The 18,767-nt window shown below is 57.4% G+C and overlaps 5 protein-coding genes and 1 pseudogene across 5 annotated transcripts, besides 1 other annotated feature; all 6 read left to right on the top strand.

The window, feature by feature from the left end:
• Window positions 1-1,997: 1,997 nt before the first annotated feature.
• On the top strand, window positions 1,998-3,422 carry LMXM_22_0150 (conserved hypothetical protein; the record flags this gene model as incomplete). The annotated part of the gene is made up of 1 exon (XM_003875422.1): window positions 1,998-3,422. One exon carries the CDS (start codon window positions 1,998-2,000, stop codon window positions 3,420-3,422), a length of 1,425 nt encoding a protein of 474 aa, XP_003875471.1.
• A 1,022-nt stretch (window positions 3,423-4,444) lies between these two features.
• On the top strand, window positions 4,445-5,815 carry LMXM_22_0140 (conserved hypothetical protein; the record flags this gene model as incomplete). The annotated part of the gene is made up of 1 exon (XM_003875421.1): window positions 4,445-5,815. One exon carries the CDS (start codon window positions 4,445-4,447, stop codon window positions 5,813-5,815), a length of 1,371 nt encoding a protein of 456 aa, XP_003875470.1.
• A 1,446-nt stretch (window positions 5,816-7,261) lies between these two features.
• Window positions 7,262-8,465, top strand: LMXM_22_0130 (annotated as a pseudogene).
• Window positions 7,262-8,465: a sequence feature.
• A 1,412-nt stretch (window positions 8,466-9,877) lies between these two features.
• Window positions 9,878-10,612, top strand: LMXM_22_0120 (conserved hypothetical protein; the record flags this gene model as incomplete). Its single annotated transcript, XM_003875420.1, has 1 exon — window positions 9,878-10,612. One exon carries the CDS (start codon window positions 9,878-9,880, stop codon window positions 10,610-10,612), a length of 735 nt encoding a protein of 244 aa, XP_003875469.1.
• Window positions 10,613-12,497: 1,885 nt separating this feature from the next.
• On the top strand, window positions 12,498-14,468 carry LMXM_22_0110 (putative GMP synthase; the record flags this gene model as incomplete). The annotated part of the gene is made up of 1 exon (XM_003875419.1): window positions 12,498-14,468. The coding sequence occupies one exon, from the start codon at window positions 12,498-12,500 to the stop codon at window positions 14,466-14,468; it is 1,971 nt and encodes a 656-aa protein (XP_003875468.1).
• Window positions 14,469-17,659: 3,191 nt separating this feature from the next.
• Window positions 17,660-18,391, top strand: LMXM_22_0100 (conserved hypothetical protein; the record flags this gene model as incomplete). The annotated part of the gene is made up of 1 exon (XM_003875418.1): window positions 17,660-18,391. The coding sequence occupies one exon, from the start codon at window positions 17,660-17,662 to the stop codon at window positions 18,389-18,391; it is 732 nt and encodes a 243-aa protein (XP_003875467.1).
• Window positions 18,392-18,767: the final 376 nt, after the last annotated feature.

Here is an 18,767-nt window from a genome sequence, read left to right as displayed (position 1 = left end):
CGAAACTACGGTGCGCGATGCAACGCGCGACGGCAAGAGGTACTTGGCGGCGACTGTTCGACACGAAAGAACAAGGATGCTGAGCTCACGAGGCGACAGGAGAACATGCTCGCCAAGTTCTGCATGGTCACCTGCCCGCATCTTGGGGTTCCCACAGCAACGGGTGACGGGCCGCGACAAGACAGAGGGCAAATGGTGTGTTGCCTACTGCTGTGCTAGCATTGCGGTACCCCCACCTCCGCCAGGGCCTCCGCGCCCCGGTCTGTGTTTGCTATGAGGGCGGCCGACCTGGTGTTGTGCCCGATATACTACGTCAAACTCGCGGGTCGCTCGAGGCTGAGAGCACGCCTCAGTTCACGGTGTGATATTGCATGCAATCGCCTGACGACGCAAACGTCGCTAGCGCTGCACGGGCTTCTCCCGCCGGATGTCCGTGGCACACCCCTGTGCCTCTTCAGGAGGACATGCTGTGAGTTCTTTGTGCGCAGGCGCATGTCTGTCCACGGGACTCTTCCACTTGAGACATCCTCTCCGAAGAGGGGGACGTGCGGGTTCAGGGGAGGGCGGAATGCTCCCTGCCGCTCACCTGTCGCGGCACATCCAGGCAAGCCATCCAGACACGCCACTCACGGTGGTATCGGCGGAAACGGAAAATGACAACAGCGAGCCCCCCTCCCCCCTCCACACACACAGGCAGTACCGTCATCCTGGGACAGGACCAAATATCCGAAAGTACGAGCCCTGCCATGCACAGCTGGCATGATGTACTACATTCATGCACAACATGGAGAGGTCTGAAGATCAAGAACGTTCAGTATGGAACACGAGATAAGGTGTTTACCAATCGGCCCCAAAGTGCACGTGCGCGAAATGTGCCGCGTCTCGGACAGTTGACCGGAGGAGGGGGGGTTCTCCAGACCCGCATGTGACCAGTCACCCGAGCGCACCATGGAATGCCGCCCCGCTTGATGCGACGGAGGGGGACGCACGGCCTACGTGCAGGGTGCAGGGTTTCAGAGAGGGTGCCGACTTGCGGCTGCCTGACCTCCTCCTTGCGCACATCCGGCATGCACCTGGACCACCCACTGCAGCCCGTATGACGCAGGCTCCACCGCTTGTGCCCTCGGGCGGCCTGTGGCGGGCCGGGGTAAAATGGAGCTCCGCCCTCATACTGTATGGAAGAATGGACACTTGAAAGAGAACTGCATCTTCTCTTTTCACTGTATGTGTGCGATGCTAATATGCCAAGCACTCAAAGAACAATTCAGTGGACCTGCTTACCGCGAGGTGCGCGTGCCGATGTTCGCAAGGTCCCTCCCCCTGTCCCCATGCGGGGACAGAGGATATGCGAATGGGATGCCGTGGTGTGGTGGCTACGATGGCATTTGTGTCTTTCTCCCTCTTTCACTTGCAACTCGGGTCTGCAGTGGTTAACGCAGTGCTTTTCGTCTCTCTGAAAGGATCGCGCATGCTCGCGGAGAAAGGCCACACACACACACGCACACAGTCAACGCAGCCCCTCGACCGAGCGACGACTCCGCCTAACCCTCATCCGCATTGAGCTCTCTCTGTTTCTTAATGCGTACCACTCATTTTTTTTGCACTTCTCTCCTCCTCTTGTGTTTCTTTTTCGACGGCTGTTGTATGGGCGATGATCTGCCGAGTGTCTCTGCGCACTCCGCCTCCCCTCCTTCCGGCTGCCCCGGCACATCTGGTGTTGTTATTTGCGGGTGCACCCTTCGCTGTTTCTCGTCTGTCGCGCCTCTCATCACCACCCGCGTACGAGGACAGTGGTGTGTATCGCCCTCTCCTCCACTCAGGCGCGCCGCGTTCGTTACGGAGGCTCACACAGCTATTCATAGAAACGCCGTGCATAGGGAAAGAAGAGGACCATCATAGAGAAAAAAACGGCGTGCCCTCGACTCACGATTTTGCTCTGTCCGTCTTTTGAACCTTCCGCCGTCGCCGTCACACCCGATCGTACTCGTAACGCGCGTATGGATCGCATATTTGTCCGATCCGACTTCGCGTGCCGGCACGAGTACCGACTCATCTCGGTCGATGACGCGTGTGTGAAGCACCTGAAGGAGCAGGTGTACCCGACCCACTCTCCTGGCAACGGTGTGGCCGGAAACAAGCGGGCGCGTGCCTCGTCGCCCCCCTCAGCGAGAAAACGCAGTGATGTCGCAGTCGTGTTCGTCATGAAGGGTGACGGACAGCTTTGTCTGCACGACGCCCAGTCCACCCGCTCCGTCCGCCGTGTCGAGTACTCGAACACGATGCTGCTGGCAGCGCGACGGCTCAACCGCGCCGGCAGGTCTGCCGTCTGTGAGTCTCGAGACAGAGACAGTGATGTCTGCAACACTGAAGAAACAGCCACAGTCACGGCTACTCCTCTGCCCACATCCAGGGTCCGCCAGTACACAAATGACGTCGTTGTAGCCTCCCTGAGCCACATGTTTGACAGTCATGCTGCGCATCCGCAGGACAACGTGTCGGCTGTGCTGGGTGAGTCGTACTTGACCATCGAGGAGCTCGAAGGCACCGACGGGGGCAGCAGTGGCAGTGGGGCCGCCGGTCCATCGGGGCGCGGGTACACCTTTGCGCAGCTCGCTCGCATGTTCCGCAGCAGTCCTGCCGAGCTCGCCGATTTGCTGCAGAGCATCGGCGCGGTCGTGCACCGTGGCCTCGTTCGCCTTCTCCACCCCTCCCTAGCGCATGAGTCCTTGACGGCGGTGCTGACGTTTCTCGATGCCGAAGAGCCATTCGATGCCTCCTGGGCAGCCGCGCGGGAGCACCTCTGCCCGTCCGTCTACCCGGACGTTGTGCTGCGTTCACTGGAGGCCGTATACGGCGCGCCGCGAGGCGCAAGTGAGGCCACGAAGGACGATGATTCCGTTGCGCTCGTGGGGATGCCGGCGCTGCTAAACCTGCCGCGAGTGCTGGTGGGTCTCGCCGGTGGTGTGTTTGATATGCACCAGGACGTCGTCCACCGAACCCTCAGCACGGGCGAAGTCGCTTGTGGGTTGCCGCTGGAGACGTTCGCAAAGGCGTGGATGGATGCAATTCCGTCGTCCCTCTTCGGTGTGGCTGGCATCCCGCACCGCGGGGCGGCAGGGGCGCAGAAAATTCTCATGGAGAAACTGCGTGGCTACGTTGTGGTGGAGTCACGCAGCGGCGACTTCGGCGGTCGCATGCAAGATACGGTATGGTGGGTACCGAAAGAGTCCCTCAGCATCGACTTTGCCGCTCGCCTTCGCGCACTCTTCGAGCTGCGCCCGCAGTTGTGGGACCAGATCGAGCTGAAAGAGTACCTTGGTACGCTGGTTCCACCAGATCAAAGCTTCGAGCACGTCATTGTGCGTCACACGCGAGAGTACCGGATGCCAGGGCAGCCCGTGCAGTACGCCCCGCTCCCGTGACGCCGCAGTGGTGGAAGCGCTGCCGATCGTTGGCACGTGTTTTGCCGCGCGGGTCGCTCCTAATGCCGGCCCACCCCTGTTTAGCTCGCGGGTACTTCTCTGTTTGCACAAATTCTGGTACCTCTACACTCCATATGGGGGGAGGGGGCATCGCTGGGGCGCGTGCTCGGCGAATCGATTCAGACTACTCTCGCCCTGTTCCCCACTGCTGCGAATAGTGACGCGCGGGAGCGTGTGACGGACAGACAACAATGCCCGCTGGTGACCGCTTTCTTTCGTAGATAACGGTACGCCTTCATGTCTCTCCCCCTCCCTCTCTGTCTTAATGTGGCAGCCACGCAACTACTTTCCTTTGCTTCTCGCTCTTCCCCTCTCCCCTGTGCGCTGACGATGCTCGAACTCCGAGCGCAGCAGTGTAGTACCCAATAACAACTAGAACACACACAGACACAGTCTCGCTCGCCTTCTCCACCTCGTGCCGCCCTCCCTGTCCGAGTCCTTCCCCACGTACTAAGTAGAGGAAAAAAGAGCGGCAAGGAAGAGGCAACCCCGACAACAAATATAAGCGGAGCTCGAGCGCTGCATCAGGGCGGCCGGCCGCTTCGCGCCATTCACTGTATCTCCGGGGTCTGAACTGTGCTCAAAATACAGCCGTGACGCACACAGGCACTTGCCCCTCTCGTCGCCTTTTTGGGGGCAAGTCGTTTCTGCCGTCTGTTCGTTTGTTTTATTATTATTATTGTGCGCGTGCACGTCCTTTTGTGTGTCGCCCTCCGTCTCTTGCTGTACCCCTTTCGCACTCTGCCAGCGAACGCTCACTCGTGCGTTTCGTAATCCATCACCGGTGTGGTGGTGGGTGTTTCTTTTTTATTTATTGGTTTGGTTTGTTCGCGACTTTTTGGTAATCTTTCCTTTTCTGCCTCCTGGCTTGGTATGTGTGGAGACGCGGTGTCCGCGCACACGTCGTTTTCTCCATCTCCCGCCGCCGCCGACCGGCCTCCGTCTCTTCTCAGCATAGCACCATGACATACTACGGATATCAACCAGAGCAAACCAAAGCTCAGATCCGATCTACTCGCGGCGAAACCATTGACCTGGCTCTCCCGGTCACCTGCCTTGTCGGGGAGCTGCGCTCGTTTCTTATCGAAGAGTACGGCTATGACCCTAACACACGTCTCCTGTATAACGGGCTCGTCGCCGACGACAACTCCTACGTGTGTGATTACCCATTCGGCTCCCTCATGATCGCCACCCCCGCTGACACGCAACCACAGCACCAGTCGCTGCCCTTGCGACAGCCCGCGGTCACACACGTGCCACTGCATCAGCAACAGCAGGAGCCTACTCCGGAGCTGTCACGTCCGACTGCTCGCCTATCCCCGACCGCCAGCGCGAGCGCGGACGCCGTTCGCAAAAACAAGACTGCTGAGCCGACGCCGACCTACACGAACGCTGCTGCACGTAAGACGAGCCCGGGAGAAGCGCCGCCGGAGGCCGCAAAGGCGAAGCGCAGCACCGCAGCTCTGAAGCACCGGCCCAAGAACTCGGCGCGCCAGCCGCGCTCCATAAGCACCGAGTCGACCGGGTCACAAAGCAGGTTCATGAAGGGGGATGTTGCCTCGGATACCTCGAGCACGGTTCCCGCCCCATCCCCGGCGCCGCCCCCGCCACCGCTTCCTGCAGCGAACAACGGTGCTTCGCCCACACCGGGAAGCGGCCGGGCACTGCCAGGCACCGGCCAGCGCAACCTTCCTTCTCCACAAGGGTCGCAAAACGCGGCCGGGGCTCCCTCCAGCGCCGCGCCGTCGCAGGCAACCGACCTCCCACTTTCCCCGCGCAGTGAGGAACCGAGTGTGGGGACCGAGGTACCCAGCGGTGAGGGTGGCAATGACGACGACAGTCAGCGCCGGCGGGGGCAGCTGACGGTGAAGTGCCACATCCCCTCCCTCAACCAGGTGGTGCCGGTGAATGTGAACGGCGATTCCTCTGTTTCAGACCTAATCTTGGCGGTGGCGGCCGCGGTTCCTGGATTGAAACCGGATGCACAGGTAGTCCACCGCGGCAAAGTGCTGCCGGTGTCGCCGCAGGCGAAGCTGTTTGACCACGGTATTCGCAGCGACGCTCGCGTCTTCATCGCGGAGGGGGACTACAACAACGCCGAGAAGATCACGCTGCTGGAGATTGAGGAGGATATCGCCGTGGTTGAGCAAGCCATGGAGTCGCCGCTCACAGATCTGCAGCGGAAGGGTTATTACGAGGAGCTGATGCGTATCCTTTTCCGAACGGACGGGCTGCAATCTCTGGAGGGGGAGTGGCGGCAGCAACGCAAAGACGCAGTGAAGCACATTACGTCACTGCAGGACGCATTAGGCGTAGATGTAAAAGAGTCTTGATATGGGATACTCCGTCTCTGTTCTGGCAGCGCCTTTGTGCTGCCGTTGGTGGCAATGACTCTGCTCGCCATCTTCGTTGCCGATTGTGTATACGTTTTCGCGTCTCCTCCCTGGATTTCTCCTTTCCCTTCGCCACCTCACCCGCACCCCCAATCCTTTCCTCCCTTTTCACCTTGCTTGGGTTCTTCATAATGCAGCGACATTCTCGTTCCGTTTGCTGACATGCGGGTGGCCAACCGACGTACGCGAGCGCAGCACAAGAGGGAAAAGGGATGCGTGCCTCTCGGTTAGGAAAGGTGCCACTTCTTTTTTTTTTTGGAGAATGTAAGGAGAACGAGTGTAGGCGGAAAATTCGTCCTGTGATGTCTTTAATGTAGTCCACCCCCACCCCCACCCCGGGGATTCTCGACAGCCTCTTCTTCCCCTGCGTTGTTGGTTCCGTTTCTCCCTTCGCCTTGTTATTCTGGTATTCCATACTCCTTGTACGCCCCTTGATCCATGTGGTGGTGCCTCGGCACTGCCACAGCACAAATGTGAAATGCACGAACAAAAAAAAGAAACAGCAACAGCGAAATGAGCCGACAGCGGCGCATCTATGGAAGCGTGAAGCGGGGCACTCACGTCAGGTGTGGGCGACTGGCTACACACGCCGAGATGAGCACCTCTTTGCCTCGCTGCAAGGGGTTTTCAAAACAACAAGGAAAGAAAATCTGTTGACACAGCTTTTGAGGGGAGGGCGCGCAAAACGGCAAGGCGAACGCACACTGAACGCGCGGGCCGGTCGCCCCCTCCCCCTCCCCATGTTTTGACACCTCTCTATCGCTTCTATGCCATGCATCACTCGCTCGTTCTCCTTTCGTGACGTGTCATGCTGGGGGTGGTGGGAGTGCCGGGGCTGGCTATATCTGCGCCACCATGTTCTTCCTGACTCTCACCCTCTTTTCCCTCCATCACTTTGTACCATTTTTTTTTTGATTTGTGCCCCTCGTTTTTTTGTGCGTCGTAGACACCCACTCGTCTCATGTCCGCGTCGATATGATCTCCGCCCCCTCCGCCGCCTTTTTTTTCTCGTATTCGTTTTTCTCCCCCTTCTTGTTTTCGTGTGCGTGACCGTTGTGGATAGCGTCGTCACCCGCTGCGCTGAACTAAACTTCGATTTTCAGAAATCGGGCCGAAAACGAAGAACCCACAACACAGAGCGTCACACTCAAGTAAACAGCAGATTGGAGCACCCTCAGGCAGTCACGCAGTGGTTGTCGGTCGTGCATCCGGTCGCTCGAGATTCTTCTTTTCTTGTACTTTGGCCCGTTTGTATTCGTCCATTTCGACGTCACGGATACCGGAAATGAGTTCGTTGTCATCGCGTTTCTTCGTTTACGCGGAGCCCCCCCCCCCCCAACTCTCCTTCCTCTCCCTCATCCACGTTCCCCTCCCCCGCCGTCTTAGTGTGTTTCGCAGTTCGCACGGTTGGGGTTGGACTGTGTTGTGTTTTTCTTTACCTTTTGTTCTTTCTGCGTGCTCGATTGGTGTTTCTCCCGCGTCATAGTGGGCTACTTAGGACCGACACCCGCCCCCTCTTGCCTCATCATGTCTGCCCACTCCCCTCCCAACTTGCGGCTCAAGAAAGTCCGCTGCAAGAAGCGGGACACGGTCCAGATCCCCTCCATCGACGATCTGGAAGTCATAACCGAGAGTGCGATCCAAAGCACGCCGCTACCGAGCGGCTTCTGCGTTCGCTTCTTGCGCCATGACATGAATCATCTCTTCACTGTGGTCTCGGGCCAGGTGAGAATCACTCGCGGCACCCTCGACTAGCTGCACGACTACAGTCAACTCGGCCCAACAAGAGCCGTAGCAAACTCTTCATCTCTCAGTACAACAAAACCACGACGTGCATCAACGGCTCTCTCTGTGCCGCGAGGTGCACTGCGCCCTCAACATTGAGGACGCGCTGCGGCACTAGGTGCCGAGCAACGCCGCAGGTGCACCCAACGTCGTCACTTTGGCGCCGTCTAAGGTCATTATCGCACAGAGGCGCAACGAGCCCTTTGCGGTCAGCACCACCGCTCCTGCCTTTGGCACTGTGAGGAGGGACTCCAACCCCCTTGATTCCATCCTCGGCAGGGGGGGGGCGGTGCCGCGTACGGGGCCGCGTGCACTTACATGCCCGACAAGCTCATTCTCTGCCACCCCCTGCACACGCGGTGGACCTCCGTCAGTACGTATCCCACTCTCCCCACTGGTGTCGAGTTCAAAGTAGCGCTGCCGAACATGCCGAACCCTGTCGACACCTACGATACCAGCCCGCTGTTCGTGACGCGCGGGGCACAAGAGTACTTCATCCTGTCCATGCGCAACGAGCAGCCGACCGTGACGATGCAGCACTGTGCACTACAAGCCCCGCGACCGCGCCGAGAACTCCATCTCCGATCCGGATGCGGGGTTCATGGGTAACTCCATCACAAACAGCGAGTCTGCCCGGCATCGTAGCGTGCACCACACCAGCGCATCTACCCGTCAGACTCCTCTTGAGACCAACGCCCCCGGAAAGAAGTTTGAGTCGTTGATTTCTTCGCGTTTCCCTAGTTCCAACCGCAACAGACACTCCTCACCAGGAGACGATACAGATGCCGAGCAACAGTGCCCTTAGCACCCCCCCCCACAGCCACGTTTTTGTGCTGTCTACCAAAGCCTGGCAGACGATGGGTGTGCAGCCGAGCAGCACCGCAGCGTCGCGGAGGCCGCCTCTGCCTCTGCCACAGCACTTCACGCAGGACCCGATCATGATTCCGACGATGCAGTCACAAGCTTCGCCAGGAATGGGCCAACCATACATGGTGATGCAAGGCCTCAACGACCAGTGCTACATTGTACCGCAGCTGGCCCATTCGCCGCCGCAAGCGGGACAGCCCGCACCGAATCAGTCTGTGTACGTGATGCCGATGCCTTTCCACTAGGCGTGAGAGAAGAACATGACCAAACAAAACGAAAGGAACAAAAGAGAGAGCCAAGGAAGCGACACACGGCGTACGGCAAGTAGCGTGCGAGGGGCGCGAGTGCGAAACATTTCTCCCTGCTGTTGTTGTTTTTCTGTTCCCATTCAACTCCTTCAGGTGATAGAGACAGAGGTGGTGCAATGGTGCTTGTCTGTCTCTGTAAGTCTCCCCACGTGTCTGATTTTACGTTGGCCGCAGCTTTGGCGCGCGCGTGTGGATCGCGTAGGTTGACGTGTGTGCGAAGGCGTCTCTCTCTGCCCCACCCTCTGTCGTTCTTACCTTTTCCTTGTTTGTGTGTTGTCTTCTGTACTGGCAGGGCTCTCTCACTCTTTCTCCGATGAGAAAATATTCCCTTTGTGCATGTTCTCTTGTATGCCACCTCAAATCCCCAGCCCACCCCCTACCACCACCCCCTCTTGAAGTGCGTGTGCGTGTGTATGTCTACTTGCCTGCCTTGGCGTCACATAGGGGCAAAGACGGAGACAAGGAAAGTGCTGGCATGCTTGTTACGCGGAAACACTGTATCTAGAGACGTCAATGGGGGTGAGAAGAAGGATTCGAACAAGGAAAATGTTTAAGGGACCATCGCTCCGAATGGATGGCATGGACGCGCTGGTAGACGTGTCCTCTGCATGACTGGAAGGCAAGAGAAAAAGGGGTGGCACATGTATACTTACACGAGCTCCGTCGGCTATAAGAGGACAACACAAGCTGTTCCCATTTCCTGCAGTGTTGTGTGGATGTCTTCTGAGACGTGCCCATCGAAGCACGCGAAGGAGCGAATTCTACGTACACACCGCCGTAACACTCGTGCGCGTGCGCGTGCTCTCCTCGGCGGCGTGCCGCAACGCGTGAATTTCCCCTGTCCCTCCATCCCCACTCCCCTACTTCACTCGCGTCCTCTGCGGCGGCTCATTGCTCCCTCCCTCCTCATAGATATAGCAACGTGCTATTCACGCACCCTATCCGAAGTGGGTGGCACATCCACGCATAGAAGCACGCACAGAGAGCCTCACCGGCGTCATCTTCACCTTTGGCTTTGAAAGAACACAGAGACGTGCAGAAGATGGACAAGTCGCACGTGACGGAGCTCATTCAGCGCTGGCGCGTGCTGAAGGGGAACTTAACGGAGAAGTCAAGCGAGCTAGAGACCGTACGAAAGTCCCTACAGGAGCTCGAAGGCGAACACGCCAAGATGATGCAGCAGTGGGACCTCGAGAAGGAAACGATCCGCAACACGAGCAGTGCTATTGAAGCGCAGGTGGCTAGCAAAAAGGATGAGCTGCAGCGCATCAAGCAAGAGACCCAGGAGTTGCACCGCAAAGTCGAGGAGCGTCGCCGGCGCAACGAGGAGCATCAGCTCGTACTGAGCAAGCGCAAGCACATCGTGGATGCTCGCGTAAAGGAGGCTGCAGAAAAGGATGCGGCAGCTCGGGAGCGCCTGACCACGTTTCAGCGCTCTCGTGACGAGGCCCGTGAGCGACTGCTGACCACCGTCAAGAAGCACGAGGCGGTCATTCCGCAAGATCAGGCGGCTCACGAGGACAAAGTGCTGCAGCTCAAGAGCCGTATCGCAGAAACGTTGGCCGCCATCGAAGCGGAGGCCAAGTCGTGGGCACTTGAGCAGGCAATGAAAGAGTGGAACGAGAGGTCAAACGCGCGTAAGCACATTCTAGACGAGGTAGCAGCAGCAGAGGAAGGAAAAGACGCCTGGGCAGATCTGCTACACGAGGCAAACAGCATTCACATTCAAGACAACTTGAAGACACTCGCTGAGCTGCGCGCTATGGTCTCTGCCTAAGTTGAGCAAGCGCGAAGCACACGGCCCACTTCATTCCGTCCTCCCTTCTCGATCGCTGGCTGCCGTTCACGTGCCCCCTCCCGCCCTCACTCGTACTGACTCTTCTTGTCGTCAACGTTGCCCTTTGTCATCAGCCTTCGTCCGTGGATGAGGCCTCAGGGTTTCCCACCTCTCCGCCCCGCCCCCCCCCCCACCCGACGTATCTCTCGCAGACACCGCCGTCTTTCCCTCGGCATAGATTTACATGGATTTCGTATCCCTTTGTCGTTTTTTTTTTGCACGTCTCTGTCGTACACTGCCCGACCCCCTTTTCTTTCCGCGTAGAGCAGTTGTGACTTTGGGTGTGCCGTCATGCTGGCTCCCCCCCCCCACACACACACCTTCCTTCGTTAGATGCACACGCAACACGTCGCTCCGTAGCGGCGTTGACTACGCCAGTACCCGTCGCGGTGGTTGCTACTTTCTTAGATGCTCTTTATCTTCCCTCATCCTACAGACGTCCCGCAACGCACTCAATAAAGAAAAGGACGAGCGTGTATCTCCGTGTGTGTCGAGTCTGCAGTTGCGACGCGTGTCTCTCTCCTCTAGCGTCCCATCACCATCACCACTGGCGAGGCGAGAGATGTGCCTTTACGACACCGCCGACGACCATCTCGGATGATGAGGGGTTCCGAGGGGCCTCTCACCGTCAATGGCGCACTCGCCAGCACTTCGCGAAAGAGCAGCGGCTCTCGCGTTTCCTTTATACTCAGTCGACGTGTCACAACGTCTCTCCTGCTCTGTGGCAGCCTCACCTCTACTCGGTCCACCGATCTTTCCCGCTATTCTCCGCGATGAATTCTTGCGATTTCAAATGGCTGATAAACAAAGGCAGCACCGGTGCGACGCTCCCCGTGTTTCCCTCACACCGTACCGTCCCCCAACCCCCCCCACTCCCTCGGCGGTTCTTGCCGCGTCTCGGCCTCAGGCATAGAGCGAATCTTCATTGGGGCTCTCAGCATTCCCGTCTCTATGGTAACATCTATTCGTATTCGCAGTCTTCCTGCCACGTACAACGCAGAAAAACTGCTGCGGCTGTGCGCTTGCTTTGGCGAAGTCACTGCTTTCACCGCGATTGACGAAGATGGAGCTGGCAGCAGCGGCTCCGCCACAGCAGACGTCTCCTTTGAAGAGAAAAACGACGCGTTAGCGGCCGCGGCGAACATGGAAGGAATGGAGTTCGACGGCGTCTTTCTGCGCGTGCTTGTGCGGCAGGAGTAACGTGAGGTCTGGAGAGATTTTTTTCTTGTGTGGCGGCGCTGGTGATGGATATGGACGGGTGCAGTGTTCGCTGTCCCCTTGCACAACAGCCGCAGCAGCCCACCGCTGCGGCTGCATATTGTGAATGGCGTACATGGACTCAACACACATGGAGTTGCGTGTGCTGCGGACGGCAAGCCGAATGACAAGAAAACGCTCTTCCCACTACGCTCGTGGTTCTCTACAGCGCTTTGCCCTCATGCAGAAGTCGGTGAAGTTGAGTGTCCCATACCCCTCCCTCCTCCCAGCTCAGCCTCACGTGCTTTGTTTCGAGCAAGTGGCAGCGCTGAATATCAGGGCGCGAGGAACGCGCGTGCGCACACTGTCACCTCGATCACCCGACCTTCGCCAACCCTAATGCATCCGCACGAACGCATCTCTTCTCTTTTTTTCTGTACCTCCCCCCACCCCTTCCTCCTCCTTTCATGGGCGTCGGGCCCGCACATACATCCACGCACACACACACACACACACAGCTCCGATGTTATGCGTCCAGAAGCTGACAGATCATCACCTGACGCACCACTAAGCAAACGGTAGGACCTTCGCCTGTGCTTGAGCACACGTCAGAGCAGAAAAAGAAAAAATGTCTCATCAAGGCGCTCCGCAGGGTGAGTACGTCGCCATTCTCGATGCGGGCTCCCAGTACGGTAAGGTCATTGACCGCAAGGTGCGTGAGCTCCATGTGGAGACGGGCATACTACCTCTCGATACCCCAGCGGAGAAGCTGCGTAGCGCTGCTAACCTGAAGGGCATCATCATTAGCGGTGGCCCCAGTTCTGTGAACGACGCCACGTCGCTGGCATATGACCGGGCGATCTTTTCCATGGGCAAGCCGGTGCTCGGCATCTGCTACGGTATGCAGATGCTGACGGAGTTGTATGGCGGTGAGGTTTGTCGCGGCAAGGTGCGCGAGGACGGTCAGGATACCATTCAGGTGGACCTGTCGTCGCCAATCTTTGCCGGTCTGGAGTCGACCGAGACGGTGCTTCTCACTCACGGCGACTCCGTCACAGCTGTTGGTCCGGAGTTGAAGGTGATTGCACGCAGCTCCGCTGACATCATCGCCGCGGTTCAGCACCGGTCCCTGCCGCTGTTTGGCGTTCAGTTCCATCCCGAGGTGGAGCTCACGGTGTCTGGCAAGACGATCTTCAAGAACTTCCTGCAGCTGTGCAGGTGCGACTTCTCCTTTACAATGGAGGACCGAGAGGCAGTGGCGCTGCGGCTTATCCGCGAGCGCACCAGCGGTGATCAGAAGGTCCTCTGCCTGGCTTCTGGCGGTGTCGACAGCACTGTCTGCGCCGTGCTGCTCCTAAAGGCCCTGGGCCCTGAGCGGGTTGTGTGCATCCACATCGACCACGGCTTCATGCGGCTGAGCGAGAGCGTGCAAGTGTTGGAGGCGCTGAATGTCGCGGGGGTGCGCGTGCATCTTGTCCAGGCGCAGGAAGACTTTGCACAGGCCTCGACAGAGATGACAGCAAAGGGGAGTCGCGCGGCGTACACAACCAACAAGTTATCTGAAGTCACAGACCCGGAGGAGAAGCGCAACATCATTGGTAACACGTTCATGACGGTGTGCGACCGAGTCATCAAGGAGCTACAGCTGGACGTGGAAAACCTACTGCTCGCACAGGGAACCCTTCGCCCAGATCTCATCGAGTCTGGCTCCAAGTACGCCAGTGCCAACGCAGATGCCATCAAGACGCACCACAACGACACCGCGGTCGTGCGACTGCTGCGCGAAGCTGGCCGCATCATCGAGCCTCTCTGTGACTATCACAAGGATGAGGTACGCGAACTTGGGGCACGCCTAGGCATTCCACGCCACCTCGTAGAGCGTCAGCCCTTCCCAGGGCCTGGACTCGCCATCCGCACTCTGTGCACCGACGGCACCCCGTTTCGCGACGCCAGCTTTGAGGACACGGAAACCACCGTGAAGCGTGTGTGCATGGGAGACGACGCATCCTTCGCCGAGGTCGCCACCCTCGCGCAGAAAGCCGCGCTGTCCGCCTGCATCCTGCCGGTGCGCACCGTTGGAGTGCAGGGTGACGGACGTACCTACGCCTACGCTGCCGCCCTCTCCATGCAGACGTTTCCGACGCCCGAGGAGTGGGCCACGCTGATGCAGCTGGCAAAGGCCATTCCCAAGATGGCGCACGCTGTCAACCGCGTGGTTTTCATGTTCGGTGCTCCGCAGTCTGAGTCGCCCATCTCCGTCACGCCAACGTATCTGACGACCGACGTGCTCGACAAACTTCGCGTTGCCGATGACAAGGTGAACAGCATTCTCCTGAAGCACCAACTCGTGCGCTCGCTGAGCCAGGTGCCCATCATCCTCATTCCCGTCGGCTTCGACAAGGCCGGCGGCTACAGCGTGGTGGTACGCACATTTCTGACGAACGACTTCATGACGGGTACACCCGCAACTCCGGGCTCGGTCTTCATGCCGCTGACGGTGCTGGAGGAAATCGTCAGCGAAGTACAGAAGCTCGAGTTTGTTGGCCGGGTTATGTATGACCTCACCGCCAAGCCTCCCGGCACCACTGAATGGGAATAGTAGCGTGAAGGAAAAAAGTAGTGGGAAGTGACATTTTTTTTTGAGAGGGGGAAAGGGAGAGTGTGAATGTATTCACTGGTTGCTGTGCCGACTGCGAGTGTTTTGACCTTCTTCTCTCTCCTTCACAGGGAAGGGGGGTGGCGACGCGTTATTAACAAACGTAACAAATAACCCGCAGGCAGGTGATCAAATGGAAGGTCACGGAAGAGAGCTGCGCTGACGCCGTCTCCCCTCTCTTTCTCGCATCCGCCCCGCCCTGTCGTTGGTTGGCCGGTTCGTTTCTGTGCATGTGTGATGTTTCTGCGTCCCTTTCCCTTTGCTTGCTCATCGCAACCAAATGCAAGCGCTAACCGCTAAAGCGTCGATGGCCGAAGCACTCTTTTCCGGCCTACATGCCGTGATGATGCTGGTGTGTCTTTGTGGATAGGTGGGTGGAGCGTGCCTCTCTCTCTCTGCCACATTAGTGGTCAACGTGCCCAAATTATCCCTCTTGCCACGGTGAAGAGAGAAGGCATTTGCCGCACGCGAATTTCGCCGAAGTGCTGCTGCGAACATCGCCGTCGCATCCGCTGCGTGGGACGAGACGAAACATAAATATTGCGTAACGAAATCTCAAGAGGGAACCTACAGTACACATGTTGAGCTTATCGCTGCCTTACGACCCCTCCACTCAGTCGGGCATACGTACACGCTGCCGACGTGCCTCTCTCCGGCACGTGCGTGTGCAAATGATTTGTTCTTTGAGGACTCCAAGGGTGATGGTCACCCCACCCCCCGCGCTGCGACGGACAGCAGACTTCTGTCACAACGAAGTGTGAGGCACTCTCTGTCTCTCTAGCCACTGTGCTCACTTCTCTCCTTCCCTGTTGTACATTTTCTTTCTTCCTACTCTCACACGCGTGTGCGCACCACCACCACCACCATCACCATCACCGGTCGCCCTTCCACTCCCCACCCATTCACATCATGACTGCTCTTGGGCTTTTTTTTGTCGTCCCCTCTTCCTCGTCTCCACGACGTCTTTTCTCCTGGCGACGCACCCTGCCATCATCCTCTCTCAGGAGCTCTATTCTCGACAAGACTATAAACCGTTTCTTTCCTTCGTCTTCTCTCCCCTTCTTTATTTTTCGTTTTTTTTTGCGTGTGTGTTTGTCTTTATTGCTTTTACTTTTTTTTCACTCTTCCTCCCGTCGCTTTTATTTCGTGTGCGTGTGTGAGTGAGTGCTGCTTCGCCGTCCTCTCTCCCCACCACCACCGCCACCCACCCGCCCCCTCCCTCTCGCTTTTGTATTACGCCTTCGTCAACAAAAACATCGTTTCTCATCTTTTTTTTCCCGCACACCGCGTTAGTGCTTTTTTTTCGCTTCGTCCTCCCTGCTCTCTGCGCGGCTGCGTAAGTGTTTCGTATGTAAGCGTGCACATGATTTGGTTCTCCCTCGCTCTCGCTCTCGCATTTTTGTCTCTCTTGATTATTGCTTCGGTTACACTGTGTGTTGTGTGGTTTTGGTTGCTTGGTTCCTCTTCGTTTTCTTTGGTGCTGTGCTGTGCTGTGCGCTCTGCGCGTGGGATTGCTGCCCGAACGGTTGCTTGTCTGTATATCTGAATCTCACCCGTGTTGTTGTTTTCGTTCCCTTTTTCTCCTCCCTCATCCCCAGCCCACTTTTTCACTGCTTATAGTGATTCCTTTAGTGTGGGGGGTTGCTGTGCTGTGCCTTGTTTCGTCTTTCCGGTTGTCATTGTTTATTTATTCATCACCTCTCGCTCTCTGTCGACAAATCGTCGTGCTGTAACCCCTCTACCTAAAAAAAAAAGAATACAACTTCTCCGCAAAAAGAGTAACATCTCCTCTTCCTCTTTTCACACTTTACTTTCCTCCCGCCTCTTTGCTCGGCGTTTTGTGGTGGCCGCCACGTTGGTTTGTGGGTCGCACATTATCGGTATCTCCTATCTTTTCTTCTCGCTGCTTGTCGCTGCGTCCCTCCTCGTAGTGCTCTCTCAAGTGGGCGTCCCATTATTTCTCTCGTCTTTTTTATAGTTCGATACCCCCGCTCTACTTTCGTTCTCGCTCTCCTGCCTCTTCTGGGCTGTAGCTGCACTCGTTTCGTGGTATATATAGTAGGTAGGTGGTATCTTTTCACTCTGCCATTTTTATTCGGAGTTACAACCTCCAAGCAGCCTTCCCCTCCTCCTTATTCGCCATCCTCCCCTCCCCTACCCCCCCCCCACACACACACTTCTTCGCTTTTACTTTTCTGTCGTGCTTACATCCACTCAGGACTCCATCGCCCTCACCAGGTCCTCCGTCCCCCTTTTTCCGTTTCTTGTGCGCTGGCCTGTCCTCTGCCTCTCCCCCTCTTCTTCGTGTCATTTCCGCTTTCAATCATTCGTAATTGAAGGACGGAGGCGTAGAGGTATGTCACGCCGTGGGGATCAGAGTTTCTGAAGTTGTTCTTGCTATCTAGACCTCCCTGGTGTGTGTGTGTGTGCTCGTTTTTTTGTTGCTATTCAGTCTGGTCGTCCTCCCCCTCTCTCTCATTCCAACCTTTCTTTCTCCGCAACACCTTTCCCATTACTTGTTACATGAGTCCCGACAAAAAGAAAGAGGCAACTCAGCAGCGCGCATTTTGACCTTAACTCTACATTTTGGGCTGGCAGCGGGGAGTTGTGAAAAAACAATAGCCAACGAGCCATCACTATCCCCCTCCCTCCCTCTCCTCCATCTTCGGGTCTTTCTTCTTTGTTCTTGTTGGTGTTGTTGCGGCGTCGACGTACTTCACCGATTTAAACTGTTTTCCTCTTTTACTTCCTCTTTCTTGTTCCGACGCCCAGTGATAGAGTTCGTCCAGCGCCGCACACTGCCTCCTCGCCTCTCTCTGATTGAACACGCCGCGCAGACATTTCTCCCTGCTTGCTGTGCCGTCGGATTGTTTCTCTTTTTCCTTTCAAGCGCCTGAAACGAACTCCCTCCCTCATCCCCCTTCTTTCACGCCTTCGCTGTTTCTCCCGCGCTCCTCGCTCCAGTGATCAACTTCACTCCATATTCGTTTGCTTGTGTGTCCTTCGCTGGCTTCCTCTCCACCCCCTCCTCCTATCCGCCCTCTCCAGTGTGTGTGTGCGTGTGTGTATGCGCGCGTGCTCATACCTCCACGTCCGCTCCTCCCTACACCTCGATTTGCACTCCTGTAGTACTCATGTGCGCCGCGATATCGATTGCTGAAACCAGCATACCGCTGGTGAACGTCTGCGCAAAGTCGCAGGAGGTCGAGACTCGCAGCACTCCCAGCCGCTTTACCGTATCGTACGCCAGCCGTGCTGCCTCTTCTTCCTCGCCAATGCCGGTAGTGCCGTCGTGCGCGCGGGATGACATGGCGCTCCAGAAGGAGATGGTCGAGGCGGACAAGCAAGCGGACCTGGCGGCCTTTATTGCTCAGCAGGAAAAGACATGCGTCATCTCCGAGGCGGACCGCCGCCGGAGCATCATCATGCTCTTGAACACCGCCGCGCAGCGCGACATTAAAGAGGGCAGCCATGCAGGCTATCCGGAGCAGGTGGTGGACTTCATGCGTCAGACATGGGCCGCTTTCATTCAGCAGGCGAAGGACTTCTACCAAGAAGATGCAGACGAGCCATTCACGATGGAGCTGAGCCGCAACGCCTTGGAGAACACCTCGTCTATCGGCGTTTGGTTCACTGGCCCGCAGATTTCGCTTCCGCTCCGCCGCTACACGGTTCAGGTGGTCGGCCCCGATGGCGCGCCGCAGAACATCACCGCTGTGGGTCTGCTGAGCTTCGCATACTCAACCTATGTGATGCACCTCCGCTTAATGTCGCAGCAGAGTGCTCTCGATGGGCTTGCCCGCATGCAGGAGCAGCTCGGCACCGACTCACTCTTTCTCCCGCAACTCCTCGTGGCCCCCTCATAAGCACAAAGAGCAGCGAAGCCCGCCGACTACTCCCGCCTCTCTGATTAGCACTACGGAAGAAGTCCAAGCAGACAAAACAAGACAACAGGTGCGAGTCTAGATGCGTCTCTCTTTCTCCCCTCTGCATGACGTCATGGCCGACACCATCTCCCTTCACTGGCACCCGCGAGAGCCGCACCAAAACGGTGGAGGCACGGTTGCCAATAGGGCAGAGCGCATCACCTATGCGTGCTCGTGTGTCTGAGGAGGGAGGAGGGGTTCTGTGTGTGAGCCTTTACTTCCATGTGAAGGGGCAGCATCCCGGGATCCCATCCCACCACCGCACACCTGGTGAGCCCCTCATCGAGAAGGAAGAAAAAGAGCTCTGTGCAAATAG

The sequence above is a fragment of the Leishmania mexicana genome, chromosome 22 (genome assembly GCF_000234665.1).
Source record: "Leishmania mexicana MHOM/GT/2001/U1103 complete genome, chromosome 22".
Taxonomy (NCBI): domain Eukaryota; phylum Euglenozoa; class Kinetoplastea; order Trypanosomatida; family Trypanosomatidae; genus Leishmania; species Leishmania mexicana.
The sequence above is the reverse complement of the archived record's forward strand: the minus strand, read 5'-3'. Positions and strand labels throughout refer to the sequence as shown.